Source organism: Portunus trituberculatus, chromosome 50, assembly GCF_017591435.1.
Source record: "Portunus trituberculatus isolate SZX2019 chromosome 50, ASM1759143v1, whole genome shotgun sequence".
Lineage (NCBI taxonomy): Eukaryota > Metazoa > Arthropoda > Malacostraca > Decapoda > Portunidae > Portunus > Portunus trituberculatus.
Genome location: NC_059304.1, coordinates 3,007,315 through 3,025,581, shown reverse-complemented (window position 1 = coordinate 3,025,581; position 18,267 = coordinate 3,007,315). Strand labels below are relative to the sequence as shown.

The 18,267-nt window shown below is 38.4% G+C and overlaps 1 protein-coding gene and 1 long non-coding RNA gene across 4 annotated transcripts; one reads left to right on the top strand and one right to left on the bottom strand.

The window, feature by feature from the left end:
* Positions 1 to 691: 691 nt before the first annotated feature.
* LOC123499556 lies at positions 692 to 3,224 on the top strand. The gene is made up of 2 exons (XR_006673030.1): positions 692 to 1,268; positions 1,420 to 3,224. It is a non-coding gene; the product is annotated as an uncharacterized LOC123499556 (long non-coding RNA).
* A 678-nt stretch (positions 3,225 to 3,902) lies between these two features.
* On the bottom strand, positions 3,903 to 16,565 carry LOC123499555 (60S ribosomal protein L27a-like). Of its 3 annotated transcripts, none has more exons than XM_045247668.1 (6): positions 16,497 to 16,565; positions 15,871 to 15,934; positions 14,985 to 15,082; positions 4,845 to 4,994; positions 4,205 to 4,333; positions 3,903 to 3,979 (listed from the first exon to the last, which is right to left on the bottom strand). In XM_045247668.1, the coding sequence occupies exons 1-5, from the start codon at positions 16,497 to 16,499 to the stop codon at positions 4,205 to 4,207; spliced, it is 444 nt and encodes a 147-aa protein (XP_045103603.1). In that variant the 5' UTR covers positions 16,500 to 16,565; the 3' UTR covers positions 3,903 to 3,979. The 3 variants fall into 3 exon arrangements, with proteins under 3 accessions (XP_045103603.1, XP_045103602.1, XP_045103601.1); XM_045247667.1 differs by lacking the exon at positions 16,497 to 16,565 and adding an exon at positions 16,247 to 16,266 and having other exon boundaries at positions 3,903 to 4,020; XM_045247666.1 differs by lacking the exon at positions 16,497 to 16,565 and adding an exon at positions 16,247 to 16,266.
* Between the last annotated feature and the right edge of the window lie 1,702 nt (positions 16,566 to 18,267).

Sequence of the window (18,267 nt, the reverse complement as noted above, 5' to 3'; positions counted from 1 at the left end):
GTTACTTCCCACAGGGCATCCAGGTCCTCATCTATGCTGACAACATACTTCTCCAGTGTCCCACACCCAGGATTCTCTAGTTAGTTCTATCACAACTAGCAGCATTGTGTGTCCAAATGGGACTTGTAAATAATGAATGCAAGACCAAATTTCACGCTGAAAGGAATTTGAGGTTTTTCGACCGCCCACTGTAAATAATGTTCCCATCCCTAGAGATCATAGATACAAGCAAAGACAGGTCTTGGCACACAAGTATCTGGGTGTTCAGGAAATTACTTGTCGTACGGTTGGTCGGGTACAATGTACGGGTTACGACTCTCTAAAGGGATCACTGACACTGGGACTGGCTCTCTCATGTGCTGCAAGGCATGTTCATGACTAAATTGTACAAGTACCCCCATGTTCAGGCTATTCATATTTATTGTGATGGGGCAGTCAATGGCAGCAGGTCAGGATGTGAGCTTTTCATCTGCAACTACATTTCTGCCGATCACTACAATGAAACTGAGGTTTCCAGGTGGCTCCCTGCATACATACTGTATGCTGTTCTGGAACCTCTCCATAAGGATGTTAATTTGGTAAATTTCGTTTCACCACATTCTCTTTTCTGGACGAAACTAATTTTTTCTGGTAGATTTCGGCTTGCTTTTAATTAATTTACCACTTGTTTTTTTGGCGCAAATCACCCAGTTTTTTTTTTTTTTTTTTATCACCCCCCAAACCTAACCCAACCCAACCTAACCTAACCTATCTCATGAGGTGGGTAAAAAACACTTCCTTGTACGTACAGTCTCGGACACTGCACCACAGTAGGTAGAACGCCGTGATCACGTAAAAACTGTACGGATTTAGCAGTCCTCGAAAAACTCAGCGATAACTTTGAAGTAATACAGTTCACAACCTGCACAGTGGGACATCTTGCCTCAAACTGAATTCAAATTCATACCGCGAGCCTCAAGGCCACCGTGATTAGTTGAATAAATTATGATTTTTTTTTCATTGGCCGCCGGTTCACTTTCAAACGGAAGTAACCAATCAGCGGAAACAATAGCTCAAACCAAACGAGTCACTAATGTTGACCCGCACGGTAGCCGCTGCCCTGGTCCTGGTCCAGCAGCTCTCGCGCCAGTCTGCCTCTGTTCTATTGACTCGGGAGAACACCAAAAATACGATTAAATCTTTTAAATTCGGTATCGCCATTACAAATAGGTTGCGCCTTATAAATATGGGATTCAAAATACTCGTAATGAGGAACTCTATCTCATGAGGTGGGTAAAAAACATCTAGTGTAATGTGGTGAAACACTGGAATAATACCGTTAATTTCTTTGTTGAGTCAGGCTGCACTGTATGTGCTCCAATTTATCTCTGCCATGGGCTGTTATCTAATTGATATGTCTTGATCTCATCCATGTCCTAGGTGCTGGTGCCACAGTCCATTTCACCTGGATATTCTTTCATGTGGGTATCCCACTTAATGAAAAGGCAGACCGCCATGCTCATTGTGCCTTTCTGGACGACACAGTGGACCCTGGCACCGAGTACACTCCAGGCTATGTTAAGAGTAACGTTAAGGACTTCGTACATAGTAGCATTAGTGATCAATTGGAACGGTTGCCATAGGGGCAGTGTCAGTAGTCTTCCCTATGCACGTGTCTCCCAGACCTGTGCTTAACACCTATGAGAGACACACTGCATCACACAACAGGGTAGCAAAGAGGCTCAGATTATGCTAGTACTTTTGAGAAGTCCGTGTTTCTGGTGTATGCTGCACCAAAGGGACACACTGCATCGTCATGGAATGTCCTCTCGTTGCTAAAATTTAGGCCAGTCAACATGATTTGTGTACCCTCATTGACCATCTCCTAGACTCAGCCACTCTCATGGATATACTCAAGGAATATCCTATGCTTGCTACCAAACTGTAGGATATTTATGTAATAAGGTGTGCAATATCTGTATTTATTTATTTACTAATATTCTTGTAATGTATATTTTTGATTACCATTAAGTCTTTGTCCAGGGGTGGGTGGCAAGGTCCTTCCTCCTCCTTTTGTTGTATTTCATTATTAAGGCAACAATAAATGTATCAATCAATCAATGAGTATTTACAATATTTTAGTTACCTTAATAATTTTGAGATGTCTGAAATTCTCACAAATTGTACCACAAAAATGTGATAACATATTGAAGAAAATGAAGCACAGTCAGACTGTTATATTACATTTTTTGAATGCAGGAAAAATTTGCTTTCTACTGTAGTGGAATGAAGAAAATAGGAATGCCTCATTGCATCAAGAAAATTAGGTTTTCATGTTCAGCACCATACTTAAATTAAATTGGAAAATAAGAGCAGATAGGATTTCATTGGAAATTATTACTTGGAGCATGTTTCTCACGTTTTTAGTCTTAGATCAAAATTAATGCCAAAACAATCCTGAGCAGGCTAATTAAAATGTTATAATCTATAAAGTGGCATTTGATATATTTTAACAAACAAAAAACAACTATACTTAATCTTACTGTCTTAAGACTTGCTATAACTTTCTAATAATAAATCAAATATCAAAATAATGCCAACTGAGTTAATAAAACCAAAGGCTGAAACCAAAACCAAATCCCAAGAAAAAGAATACCAATTACGCTATATGTACTTGCTTCATTCCTATTGTAATGTATTCCAGACAATGGAGCATGTAATTTTTAAATAAAACTCCATACTATATAAAACATGAATTTATGCTTCCACTGGTTATATAATGTTTTTGTGCTCTATCACTCATTACTTTTGTTTACTCTACTCCTCTCCTTTAACATATCTACATAGTGAAATGTCACCAAAACTTAAAAATAGTTGACTGAAAGCAATTTGGCAAGACAGAGGATACAAGTTAACTTTTTGGTTAACATTAATGAACATAGTAAGTAGTGCTATTAAGTAATAGAATGAATTGAGAGCAGGGGTGTTAGATGAATGAATTTTTTGTGGTCAGAAGAGCCTAAGATAACACTTTGGTGAAAGGAATTACAATCATGGAGGTTAGCTGTACTTACATAAAGGTTTTCAAGATATTGAGAAAAGCTTATGGGGTGAAAAGATAAATGTTAGGAAAATCAGAAAACCTTGGGTAAGTGGGGAGAGAGAGAGAGAGAGAGAGAGAGAGAGAGAGAGAGAGAGAGAGAGAGAGAGAGAGAGAGAGAGAGAGAGAGAGAGAGAGAGAGAGAGATATATATATATATATATATATATATATATATATATATATATATATATATATATATATATATATATATATATATATATATATATATATATATATATATATATATATATATATATATATATATATATATATATATATATATATATATATATATATATATATATATATATATATATATATATATATATATATATATATATATATATATATATATATATATATATTGACAAACTCAGCAAGACTGGATGAAATTCAAGGTGATTAAGGAAGGATATATATATATATATATATATATATATATATATATATATATATATATATATATATATATATATATATATATATATATATATATATATATACATACATATATATGTCACAAACCTTTATTGGCTTGTGTGAGTAATTAACAGCCAAAATGAGAATGAATGCAAGAATAAGTGTGGGTAATAGTAGGTGTGCATTCATATGCAGATGTAGTGGTTATGAGTGAATCATGTTTGTTAGATCATACCCCATTTGTTCAGCCTATTCTTTCCCTTTAGTAGTTACTAGTAGCATTCCAAAAGCCACCAAGATATTGATAGAATAAGGGGTGAGCGAGTTACCTGTTGCTCTTCCTTGGATTCACAGTTCTTTATTATGATTAACAACTACACAGGGATATTCATGCACATACTAATTCTCTCTCTTTATTATCAAATAGTGCTATGCAACCTGATGACATGCTATCGATGGAAACCAGCTTTCCGTCATCTGAAAATTACGATAACCCACATCAGACACAGAAGTGAGACCTGGTTTCAAACAAGAAATAAAAACATAATCAGTCTAGAACATTCATCAAATATGTTAAGTCCGCCCGTTCATTTCATCAAGATATAGTGAAACTCAAAAGCATAAATTGATAGAAACATGAATCTGCCCATTCATTTACCACCACAAACTGAAACATTTAACTATTGGTAAGTAGAATCTTACCTAGGCCACAAGGACACAGCAACCTCCAGCAGCTTTGATCTTTTCCTCAGCCTTGCGGGAGAAGAACTTTGCTTTGACAATGACTGGCTGCTTGGGAAGATTACCCTTGCCCAGAACCTTGTAATAACCCTGAAATAAGGAGCCTTTGTTTAGTACTAGTATCAAAGTCTTTGATGAAATGTAAGCATTGCCAGCATTCAGTGAGGAACACTCGACAGGTGAAGTCCGACCGCCCGTTCACAATATCATCACAAAAAAAGAAAAAAAGGAGACAGGTAGGTTATGCTTTATACTGTCCAAGAGATTCATCTTCCCCGACATTATATTTGCAACAAGATCCAACATTGAATGCATATCCACTTGTCAGAAGGATTTTAACAAACTACAAGGAAAATGAGTGAAAATTGTTTTTACTCTTAGTCTTAAAAATTACTTTATTGTGACAACCTTTTCAGTGATTTATTCAAGGTGATGGCTATGATGCAACAAAAGTTTCCTGTACTTAGTATCTGTGTCCAAGGCTCTGATAACTAAATAAATCATGAACTTAATATCAGGCATGTAAAGACCATCCTAATGACAAAATCACACAGAAACCTTTACAGAAAGAACAGAGTATTCCTTAAGATAATATACGTACTGATCTCACAACGTTGATGACCGGTGCCTTTCTGGTGACCTTAGCATAGTTGGTTCTGGTCTGTTCGGACACTAGGGACCACAGCTTGTCCAGGTTGACAATGGGGGCCCACCTGTGATTGGGGCGATCATGGTAGCCCCTCATACCAACCTGTGAGGAAAAGCCACATCAACAACTGTTCACATATACCATTGCCCAAAATGCTGCAGCTTTCAAGCCAATGATGGTTTATATAGTTTTTCTAATGAATAAATTTTACGGAAACAGAGTTTACAAGAATACTACTATAAGATTCCCAAAACAAATCTAATTTATTTTCAATGTGTCTGTTGGTCAGATCCTCAAAAGGATAATTACACATCAACAATTTGCTAATCTGTCTCAGTTGAGAGAGAGAGAGAGAGAGAGAGAGAGAGAGAGAGAGAGAGAGAGAGAGAGAGAGAGAGAGAGAGAGAGAGAGAGAGAGAGAGAGAGAGAGAGAGAGAGAGAGAGAGAGAGAGAGATGTGTGTGTGTGTGTCGCACCACATTCGCTCCAAGGCCCATGTGGTGTCAATGTGCAAGCACTTATCACTCAGATTTCACATTATTTTGTTTGTGTTTTTGCCTCAATATCTCTGAAAAGGGAAGTGGTAAAGAGCTGGGAAGAGACACAATTGTTGCTATTATAACCCTTTATAAGGAGGGCTATAATTGTAAAGATATAGCCAATCGTGTGGGAATAGCAGTGCGGCAAGTTCAAAAGTTGACTAAGAAATTTTGAGAAGGGGGAGGTGACACCATTCCCACCCCCAAGCCTCGCTCTGGTCGGCCAAGGATATCAAATTGTACTTCTAAGGTCATTAGCAGGCAGTTGAATAAAAGTCCAACACACACAGCCAGAAAACTGAAGGAAAGTAATCCTTCACTGCTCTGCTTCAAGATGTGTCTGTAACATGTATCACTGATCATTTACTCAAAGATTTACAATATTGTAGTTGTGCCAAAGTTCTTCCCTTGCTAAATATGAAAAACATGAGTGATTGTATAGCATTTTGCAAGAAATATAGGGATTGGACCCTAGAAGACTGGGACCAAGTCTTGTAGAGTGATGAGTCAACATTTGTGGTGTCGTTGGGCTGCAGATCCAAGTGTGCGTGGCACGCCAGGGGGTCTGAGCTTAATGACCCACACTATACAGCTAAAGCGGTAAAGCATGCTCCAAGTGTTACGGTGTGGGGTTGCTTTGCATTTGGTGGAGTTGGCTCTTTAAAAATTTCTTGGAGGAGAGAAAGAAAAAAAAATAAAATAAATAAATAAATAAAAAAAATAATAAATCAGCACAGTTATTTTGACTTATTGTGTGATAACCTGCCTGAAAGTTTTGAAAAGTGTAACGCTAGTTGGTTTATGCAAGACAGAGCTCCTGCTCACACAGCTTGGTCTGTTACCCAGTGGTATGAGGACTGTGGTGTAAACTACTTCAAAAAGTGGTCTGGGAATTCACCAGACCTGAATCCCGTAGAGCATGTGTGGCACATCATTAAAAACAGCTTCAGGATCATGATGCTTCGATTGTAGCAAAACTAAAAATAGAAATACAAGATATTTTGGGAAATATTATTCCCAATCATGTAGAAAAACTGGCAAGAAGTCTCCCATCAAGCGGAAAAGAAAATTGCTTGGCAAATAAGGTATGTCATGTACCATTTAAATGTCTACTGTATTTAAAGGTCACAGTTGTTTACATGTTATGCCCAAACTTTCTGCTACGACTGTATGCATATATATATATATATATATATATATATATATATATATATATATATATATATATATATATATATATATATATATATATATATATATATATATATACACAGTAAGTCCTCGTTTTACACTAGTTTAGTATACGATAAATTCGCAGATACGATAATTGACAATTACTACCATTTTTCAATTTACGATAAAAAAAATTGCACTTATGATATTTGAAATTCCCGCCGCCTGTGATTGTGGCGCTGCACTGCGACCAAGTCGGAGTCGGAGTGTCGGACCAACAACAAACCAGTCACTTTCGCACCAGCACGACGAAAATATAACAGTGAGACTGTGCTCGGTGATTTACTTACATTATTCTCTGCATTTAAGACCAATTCCTGTCCAAAATGTCACTGAAACGTAATTTGGATCTTGGTGAAGAAGTGGGCAAGGGTGAACGAGCCAGGAAAAGTTTAATGTTGGAAACGAAGTTTGATATAGTCAAGAGAAAAGAACTTGGGGAAGGCTCGTCAGTTATAAGCCGTTCCCTGAATTTACCACAGTTGCTACTGTTTTGAGGAATGCTTCAAGTGTTAAGGAGGCAGCAGCTAATGCTTCAAGCCTGCAGGTAAAATTGCTGACAAAACATCGGGAACCCATTATGGATCGGATGTAGGGTTTACTTAAAATTTGGATAGACAGCCAAACACGCCAGCATGCCCCACTCTCGTTGAGCCTCATTTCAGATAAGGCCCTGTCTATTATTGAAACCTTGAAGGTTAAGATGGATGTTTGTTTACTTTTTTTGATTGACTTTCATACTGAGCTGGAACGTATTCCTATCTAATACATGTTAAAACGGGTTTGGTTTACACTAATTTCGGTTTACAATAGCTTCTTGAGGAACGTATTTCTAGTGTAAAACGAGGACTTACTGTGTGTGTGTGTGTGTGTGTGTGTGTGTGTGTGTGTGTGTGTGTGTGTGTGTGTGTGTGTGTGTATATATATATATATATATATATATATATATATATATATATATATATATATATATATATATATATATATATATATATACTCCACTTAACAAACGTTCATCTAACGAATTTCCGGTTTAACGTACTATATAAAGTTAGACCAAAAAGTCAGCATAACGTACAACCACATCCGTTTTAGCGAATTTTCTGGGTTTGAATTTGCCAGGTGAGGGACCGGACAGAAAAGATTAAGCAAAAAGCCCGCTAGTTGCCACACCCAAAAAAGACAAAAGTTAAGAAAATCAATACTTACATATTTTCGAGTCAATCCATAATAAAAGTGTACTTGATTATATAACTATCATAAATTAATAAAAATGATCTTTACATGTAGTGCTTGATTGGACACATCCTCCACAAAGTCAATTTCTCCCAATTTGTAGGAATCTCCAATCTCCATGAAGTGGAATCTTTACTCGAAAATTTATCATGTAAAGGAGTCGGAGTCGCTCATATTTTTACCGACTCCGACTTCGACTCCAATTCCGACTCCGACCAAAAGTAGCCGACTCCTCGACTCCGACTCCACACCCCTGGTAATACCTTAAGATATGAATGCCCCAACAAACAATTTTTTTTATATGCGACAAAAAATTTCATATAATATATGCCTTGAAATACTACAAAGATATTTTTAAGATACGAATAGCCATCGGTAGGTGGCGCAGCGATCACTCGGCTACCCGCGTCCACCCGAACATTCAGCCCGTGTTGTGTATCATTGTTGATCCTTTGTGCATGTATGTATTCACATATTGATTTCACTTAGAAATTCAATAAACGAGTGAGTACAAATGGTGTTCTGCCCACAAGCAATGCAAAAAAAAAAAAAAAAAACCAGAAGTCTCTAGATGTCATGGTTACCAAAATATCAAAGGTTGAAAGAGGTGGTATCATCGGTGTATGTGGCCTTGTGTCTGATTGGGTTCAGCGGCCTTGGGCCCCTTGTTTCCTCTCTCTCTCTCTCTCCTGTCGCCTGTTCTGGTATCACTCTCATTCAAAAGCTATCTCCCCGCAACATGGCGAGAGACACCAGGTATAGAAGTAAGGCACATGGGAGAGATGGCGGAATCAGACACCGTGAAATCACTGTCGCTCCCACCATTCATCATTGGTGACACAAGGATGTAGAGCATATGTTTACTCCTGATGAGTGTTGCCAGCTCACAGGCAAAGAAAACGGGGAAGAAAATAGCCATAAAAAGCCTAAACGTCTATCAACATGTCCTGAGTTTTGCGGGTTAAGTTGTTATTTTGGGCAATACAGTACATTTATATCATGCATACAATAAACATTGAATTTATCTTATATTAATTCTATATTTGGTTGGTATTTAAAGCATGTTATTTTTGGGGTTAAATTCATATCAAGAATGAATTAATTCTATTTCCATTAATTTCTATGGGAAAAAATTGATTTCATATACAATTTTTTTTATATACAGGCAAACCCCGCTTAACGAAGGTTCACACAATAAAGGTTTCCTTTTACTACCATCTGCTCGTTTAACAAAATTTTATCCAGGTAATTTTTTCCAAGTTTGAAAGCACCGCCGTATCACGCAAGCCAACAGGCTTTTGAATACACCAGCGCCTCTCGTGGACAAAACACGCACCACTCATTCCTCCTAGTTCAAAACAATAACAGTGTCAACCGCAGCTCGTCTTCCCTCAATCTACATGCCACCAAAACGCCCTGCAATGTCGCCTAGCGTTGCTAAGAAGACCAGGAAGTCAATTACTCTCGAAGTGAAGCTGGATATTATTCACAGACACAAGAGGCGAGAAAACTAATAGCATTACTTCTCACCATGGCTTGACTCCATCTACTGTCTACCATTTTCAAGTCAGCAAACTCTATTAAGAAGGCTGGTGAGATCATACCTTCCTTGCAAGCTAAAAGAACCACCTGAACTCGTGACCCTGCAATGGATAAAATGGAAAGCCTTGTGGAAATGTGGTACAAGTTTTGTATGTGGTACAATGATGTGCCCTTTGTTACATTCCACAGGTTGCCAGCTAGTATATTTCCTGCTCCACTCTCCCTCCCTTCATAAATTTAATATCATTATAAAGTTACTTACCATATTTGACAGCATACAAGACGCACTTTTTTCCCCAAAATTTTGGCTCATAAAATCACCTTGCGTCTTATACGCGAAGTTGAGACCTCCCATGGGCTCCCAAGACACACTAACCCAGCTTACGATCAGTGCTTCTACCTAACCTAAACTCCACGCATCACTATTTTATTGCTTGTATTATTATTATTAATAGTATTATTGCCGTTACTTTAAAAACAAATTATCATACTATGACTGAGTCTTTAAAAATAAATTATGGCAAAAATGAAAGCAATCTATCGTAATCCATGAGGCTGTGAGTCGTTTATAAGCATTAGCTGATCGGAAGAATCCCGCTCTACATGCCATCTGTTGGCAAGAAACAAAACTACAGAATATAATCCATCTAATTAACGTCTATTCCATCCAGATTTTTGTTCCTTCTCCTTGCTTTTTATTCATCTATTTTATGTCTATTCTATTACATCTATTACCAATTTATTCAATGCTTATTCCATTTACCGTATATACTGTTCGTGACCATTGGAGATTTGGTATCACTGCTGGTAAGGGTATGAATTGTTTTTAATTTTTTGGTAACATAGGAACACCCTCCCCATCATCATGGCAGTAGCTGGGAAAAGACTGAGCTACACGATTTCTTACAAATTAAGAGTTGTAGAATATGCCAAGGAGAATGGGAATAGAGCAGCAGCAAGGGCTTTTGGGCCACCACCTACGGAAAAAATTATACGTGTCTGGCGACAGCAAGAACAACAACTGAAGAGTGCAAAGAAAGGTAACCATAACCTTAGTTGTCCAGCCCCACATTGGCTTTCCTCGTTTTTCAGTAAGACGACAGAACCCCCAAAATAACCCCCTCCCACACCTTTTCCTGATTGGCAGGTCAGTAAATGAGGTCTAATCTCACCCCTTCCTCCTCTTCTCCCTGACACACACACACACACACACACACACATGCTGCTTGTGGCACATCACGTTATACAATATAATGTATGAAACGTAACGACGGTGAATGTGTGTTTCACTGTTTGATCTGCTGCAGTCTCTGATGAGACAGCCAGACATTACCCTACGGAACGAGCTCAGAGCTCATTATTTCCGATCTTCGGATAGGCCTGAGACCAGGCACACACCACACACCGGGACAACAAGATCACAACTACTCGATTTACATCCCGTACCTACTCACTGCTAGATGAACAGGGGCTACACGTGAAAGGAGACACACCCAAATATCTCAACACGGCCGGGGAATCGAACCCCGGTCCTCTGGCTTGTGAAGCCAGCGCTCTAACCACTGAGCTACCGGGCATGTGTGTGTGTGTGTGTGTGTGTGTGTGTGTGTGTGTGAAAATATGAAGATTCAATTACATCCTCATATAAGGAAAGGATAAAATATACAAGAGATATATGTATATACAGTACATGGTTTATGAAGAAACGTTACACGAATTATTATTATTTCTTTAATATTCATTTTGTTGGGAGTAAGGAGTGGTGACCTGACTCTCTATCTCTCTCTCTCTCAGACATAAGCACAGAGAGAGAGAGAGAGAGAGAGAGAGAGAGAGAGAGAGAGAGAGAGAGAGAGAGAGAGAGAGAGAGAGAGAGAGAGAGAGAGAGAGAGAGAGAGAGAGAGAAAGCAGTTGTCACAGCCTAGGTCTCAGGGGATTTCATCCTGTCAGGTCACTCACCACTCCCTTTTCCTAACTAAATGAATATTAAAACAAAAACTTTTCGTGTAATATTTCTTCATAAACCATGTACTGTACATACATATATCTATTATAAATGTACATATATCTATGATAAATTTATATTATATCCTTTCCTTAAATGAGAATGCAGTCTCTCTCTCTCTCTCTCTCTCTCACACACACAAGGAGAGAGAGAGAGAGAGAGAGAGAGAGAGAGAGAGAGAGAGAGAGAGAGAGAGAGAGAGAGAGAGAGAGAGAGAGAGAGAGAGAGAGAGAGAGAGAGAGAGAGCCAAGATGTCTCAGGGGATTTCGCTGTGTCAGGTCACACACCACTCATTCCCAACTAAATGAATATTGAAAATAAAAAAAAAACTTTTCGTGTAACATTTCTTCATAAACCATGTACTGCACACACATATATCTATGATAAACTTATATTATATTCTTTCCTTATATGAGAATGTAATTCTCTCTCTCTCTCTCTCACACACACACACACACACACACACACACACACACACACACACACACCGTGTAGTGTAGTGGTTAGCACACTCGACTCACAATCAAGAGGGCCGGGTTCAAATCCCGGCGCGGCGAGGCAAATGGGCAAGCCTCAATGTGTGGCCCCTGTTCACCTAGCAGTAAATAGGTACGGGATGTAACTCAAGGGGTTGTGGCCTCGCTTTCCCGGTGTGTGGAGTGTGTTGTGGTCTCAGTCCTACCCGAAGATCGGTCTATGAGCTCTGAGCTCGTTCCGTAATAGGGAAGACTGGCTGGGTGACCAGTAGGCGACCGAGGTGAATTACACACACAAAAAGAAAGAGAGAGAAGTTGTCTCAGCCTAGGTGTCCCAGGAGATTTCACCGTGTCAGGTCACTCACCACTCCTTATTCCCAACAAAATTAATATAGAAATAATAATAATTCGTGTAACGTTTCTTCATAAACCATGTACTGTATATACATATATTTATTATATATTTGTATCCTTTCCTTACATGAGGATGTAATTGAATCTTCATATTCACAGACACACGTACGCACATGCACACACACACGCACGCCCGGTAGCTTAGTGGTTAGAGCGCTGGCTTCACAAGCCAGAGGTCCGGGGTTCGATTCCCCGGCCGGGTGGAGATATTTGGGTGTGTCTCCTTTCACGTGTAGCCCCTGTTCACCTAGCAGTGAGTAGGTACAGGATGTAAATCGAGGAGTTGTGACCTTGTTGTCCCGGTGTGTGGTGTGTGCCTCGTCTCAGGCCTATCCAAAGATCAGAAATAATGAGCTCTGAGCTCGTTCCGTAGGGTAACGTCTGGCTGTCTCATCAGAGACTGAAGCAGATACAACAGTGAAACACACACACACACACACACATTCACCGTCGCTACGTTTCATACATATATTGTATAACGTGATGTCCCACAAGCAACATGTGTGTGTGTGTGTGTGTGTGTGTGTGTGTGTGTGTGTGTGTGTGTGTGTGTGTGTGTGTAATTCACTGTTTGATCTGCTGCAGTCTCTGACGAGACAGCCAGACGTTACCATACGGAACGAGCTCAGAGCTCATTGTTTCCGATCTTCGGATAGGCCTGAGACCAGGCACACACCACACACCGGGACAACAAGGTCACAACTCCTCGATTTACATCCGTACCTATTCACTGCTAGGTGAACAGGGGCTACGTGAGAGACACCCAAATATCTTCACCCGGCCAGGGAATCGAACCCCAGTCCTCCGGCATGTGAAGGACCGGGGTTCAATTCCCCGGCCGGGTAGAGATATTTGGGTGTGTCTCCTTTCACGTGTAGCCCCTGTTCACCTAGCAGTGAGTAGGTGTGTGTGTGTGTGTGTGTGTGTGTGTGTGTGTGTGTGTGTGTGTGTGTGTGTGTGTGTGTGTCAGAGAGAAGAGGAGGAAGGGGTGAGATTAGACCTCATTTACTGACCTGCCAATCAGGAAAAGGTGTGGGAGGGGCTTATTTTGAGGGGTTCTGTCGTCTTACTGAAAAACGAGTGTAGAACTAGAGGTTGACATAAAGATGTGGGTGATAAATGAGAAAAGTTCAGGGAGAAGTGTTTCTACTAAAATTATCATTCAAGAGGCCAGGAAAGATTGCTATCAAGAATATATGCTTAAATACACTAAAAACTTTTTTCCTGAATCTGACCTGCTAAAATGGGGTGTCTTATATGCCAGTGCATCATATATGCCGTCAAATACAGTACATACATACATTAGTGTACATTATAATGACTTGGTCTTAAATTAAATTGCTTAAATGTTTAACTTCATAATTTTTACTTTCATTAAACCTTTTACTGTACTATGATGCACTCGCTTTGTTTACTCTCAATGGAAGTTCAGTCAGGGGTCAAACTTGTTATAATTGGTTTGCTTAACAAAAATTAGCTTAACGAAGGGTTTTTTGGGAACGTGACCCCTTCGTTAAGTGGGGCTTGCCTGTACAACGATAGTCACGGAACGAATTAAATTTGTATGTCGAGGTACCACTGTATGTGTGCATGTATGTATGTATGTATGTATATATATATATATATATATATATATATATATATATATATATATATATATATATATATATATATATATATATATATATATATATATATATATATATATATATATATATATATATATATATATATATATATATATATATATATATATATATATATATATATATATATATATATATATATATATATATATATATATATATATATATATATATATATATATATATATATATATATATATATATATATATATATATATATATATATATATATATATATATATATATATATATATATATATATATATATGGGAAAATAAGAAAGTACCTTCTTATTGTGCTGTCATACTAAATAATTTGAGAACAACTGCCTTAAAGTAGTAATGTGAATGCTTCTCGTGCTGTTTTCTATACTGATCAAATGATTAACAAGTGAAGAGGACATGCTGAGTAACAAGAAATATATCACATGGCAATGTCCTAATATACATGTCCCTCCATTTCCTCTTCATTTCCCAACTCCCACTTTGTAGCTCTATCACACAGCTGATTTGACGTCTCATATATGAAGCCACACTATTGGTCAACATGGGAAAGACAGAGAAGAGATAATCAAATGGAGGGAATGAGATTAAAATAGGATATAAAAAGTAAAATGGAGAATAAATGGAGGAAATGAGAATAAAATGAAAGAAAAAAGGGTAACAAATAGAGGAATAGGAGGAAATGGGAATGAAAATGTGATGAATAATGGAATAGGAAATAACAATAAAACAGCAGATAGAAATAAAAATGGATAACTAATAGGGGAAGAGGATATCGAATAAGGGAATAAGAGGAAATTGGAATGAGAATATGGTAATGAGAAAGGGAATAAGGTGAAATGAGAATGAAATTGACAACAAATAAGGGAACAGGAGAAGCGTCTGTGCATATATGTAACGTCAAATCAGTCGTATGAAAGAGCTGCAAAGGGGGAGCTGGGAACCAGGATAGCCGGAAGGATGAGTACATTAATATTAGGACAGAGTTTATTATACTTACCTTTCCAAAGTATCCAGGATGGTACTTGTCAAAGTTAATTCTGTGGTGGTGCTGGCCACCAGCGTTACCACGACCGCCGGGGTGCTTGCGGTGCTTGCCTGCAAGGAACAGAAGTAAATCTTTGATGTGCAACACAGCTGAGGGTAATATGCCAGTATTATTTTACTCTTACATCAACAGCAACATCACTTTTGTTGCCCTTCTCATCTTATAGAGCTTTTTATTGAGTAATTTGAATCTTCTCATACCCGTAGCAAATTGTTTATAAAGGGAGAGAGAGAGAGAGAGAGAGAGAGAGAGAGAGAGAGAGAGAGAGAGAGAGAGAGAGAGAGAGAGGGGAGTGGTGAGAGCGAGCAACACCTGCCCATGTGATGGACTGCTGGGCACTGATATCATAGCATTGCTAGTCAGGTTAGAATAGTTTGCTTTGATTAGATCAGTTAAATTTTGCTAAAGTTAACATCATTCTGAGAAAGATGTATCAGCAGTGCATGTCACTTCAACTAGGTTATGTTGGTTAGTTTTTGTTAAATAAATTAAAATTAGGTGGCATAACCAGCGGTGGCTGCAATTCGTAAGGAATGGAAGGAGGGAATATAATAATGATGATAATAATAACAATAATAGAGTATCGTTTTACGACGGAAACGAAGCGCAGCTGTATTCAAGAAGTCAGAATATTTAATTCTGAAATTAACTGAATTGAATTGAATTGAATATATTTACTAACGCACCTTGGTCCTAAGAGCAAGCCAAAACCATGTCCTGTATATTGTAAATATGAAAAGGACAACACCAATGCCCAAGGCAGCACCAACATACAAAAGCATACATACATTGCAAGGCAGCCACTCTCCTGCAGAATACAAACTATCACATCACTCACCAACACGGCCATGTCCGTGGCTCACGTGGCCACGCAGCTTCCTGGTCTTCTTCCTGTGTGTGGACTGCAAAAAGAAAACCAAACTTTAACAGACAAATTAAATAATAAATCAATATAGCGGCTAAGGATATAGTCTAATGCTCGTAAAGACATATTACCTATAATCAGAGTGAAATTACAAGAAACGCCATAACTACTAATCACAAACATTCAAGTGGCCAATTTTAAGAGAAAGATCCTTGGAAACCCTAACCTAAACAACAATCTACACACACCTTGCCCTCCACCACCACCACTTGCACCTCCCCACTCAATCACAAAGCACAACATTATAAATAAAGCAGTATCAGTGGCCAACAATACACCATTTACTTGCCATCTCAACCTATAAGCCCCATAAGTCTGCCTCCCTCCACCATCCAAACAACAGGCGCCGTGAAAGATCCACGGCCCATGCTCGTATTTATCGCTATTTATCCATTGCACCCGCCTCTCTCTACCGCAACACAGTAATATAATAGCTCCCAGGGCTAGTTAGCTGTCTGCATATTGCTATGAAACTGCGATACGATGACTGGGAAAGGTAAATGAGGGCAAAATACAAGACAACTGAACACGGTCCTCACCATGTTAGCGGCGGCTCGTGGAAAGGAGGTAAACACTCACCGTCCGCCAAGAGACAGGCTCTTATCCACATTTTGTTTGTAGCTTTAAATTTGTAATTGTATTAAAGAAAATATTTCTTTTTGTTTTATAAAAATTTACAAATAGTTTTTTTTATATCTTATACTGAATGATTCTTTGTATCTAGTGATAGAATTACGATAGATATTTTGTCGCAGATTAAGAGAAAACGCTACTTCTTAATGATAAACTATTCTATTTATATTTTATTTTTACCCTAAGGGGATGATGCAGATGAAAGGAGACGAGAAAGGAAAATATATAGATAAATAGACAAATATCTCTTCTATAAAAAAAGTAATAAAAGGAAATACAAAAACTAACAAAGGAAGAAAGAAAAAATAATAATCAAACGAAGACTGTGGAGAATAACTCTTCCTATATCAAAATATCCTAACCCCCCCTACCACCCGTTTCCATTCTCTCCCTCATCCTTCTCGTCTTCTTCTCCCGTATCTTTATTCGCCCAGTGATATCTTTTCTCCTCCTCTAAGATTACCCAGTTTCTCTTTTCTTTCTCATTTGATCGTGTAATATTATTCACTGCTTCTCTTTTCCTTCTCTTTCCTTCGTCTTTATTCCGTCTTCCTCCAAGTTACACTGAAGAGCTGTGGTAGTGTCTATGGTGGCAGTGTGTGTATAATGGTAGTGTCTGTGGGGTCTGTGGTGTAAATGTCTGTGGTGACTATTGATTGTTAATGAGAAACTATATAGTCTATAAGTACACAAATTCCAGTATACTAAAGAAAGTATGTACAGCACAGGATTTTTTTTTTTCCGAGAGTAATACCAAGATTAAGAAATGGAAAGTCTTATGGTGTCTGTAAGATTATTGACATGGGTAAAGGGTATTGGGGAGAATCCTTCTCATACTCACATACACACACTCAGATATTCTTCAATTACGTATTTTTTCGAGAAAAAAAAAATGGCAATTATGAGTATCTACAAATGAATTGATAAACTTGGCCTAGCCTAGAAATAAATTATAGAAATGGAATAAACAATTTTAATAACAGATATAATGATATGATTAATATATCGTTTAAGTATCCATCTTAACGTTTAATTACATGTAACAGCCGGTCTCGAAAGAGACAACAACCGTACTACTGCTTAATTCTCGAGACTACTATTGTTTGATCCCCCATTATCTCAATACTAATGGGAAAAGGAGCCAAACAGGAACCTCATACGTTCTCATTATCTTGATGAAAGCCTCGCATGGATATGTAGGGTACATACAATGAAGCCAGACTAACCTTCCGCGGGAGTCAGTCACCCCACAGTGTCGCCCTTTCCGTCCTTCCCTTCACGGCCACGCACCTCCTGGCTAAAGGTCGCGACGAGGCCCTGCACTGACCTTGGGCCTGGACAGCGTGTGCGTGTGTGCGTGCAGAGACGATACTTCCACTCACGATCCGCTGTCACCAGCTGTCGCATCACACCCGGGTATGCATTTTGGAGCAGCTTGTTGTAACTTGTATGAATAGCGATGTAAAGTGTTTAATGTATCATGATGATGATTATGATGTTGATATATATTTTTTTTTTTTCACGAATATTGGGTTTAGTGTGAGGTACATGCATGTCTTCTCACACACGGTGCATTTCAGAGCAATTTGCTGGACTAGTTATGTGTGGTGACCTGAAGTAAACTGTCTCATTTGTCTTTACAGTATATGACGTGGCGATGTGAAGTAAGGTGTCTAA

Coding starts and splice junctions, on each gene's coding strand:
- LOC123499555 (XM_045247668.1), bottom strand. Junction 15,083..15,870: donor CCACGGACATGGCCGTGTTG/GTGAGTGATGTG, acceptor TGTTCCTTGCAG/GCAAGCACCGCAAGCACCCC. Junction 4,334..4,844: donor TCATCAACGTTGTGAGATCA/GTACGTATATTA, acceptor TCCTTATTTCAG/GGTTATTACAAGGTTCTGGG.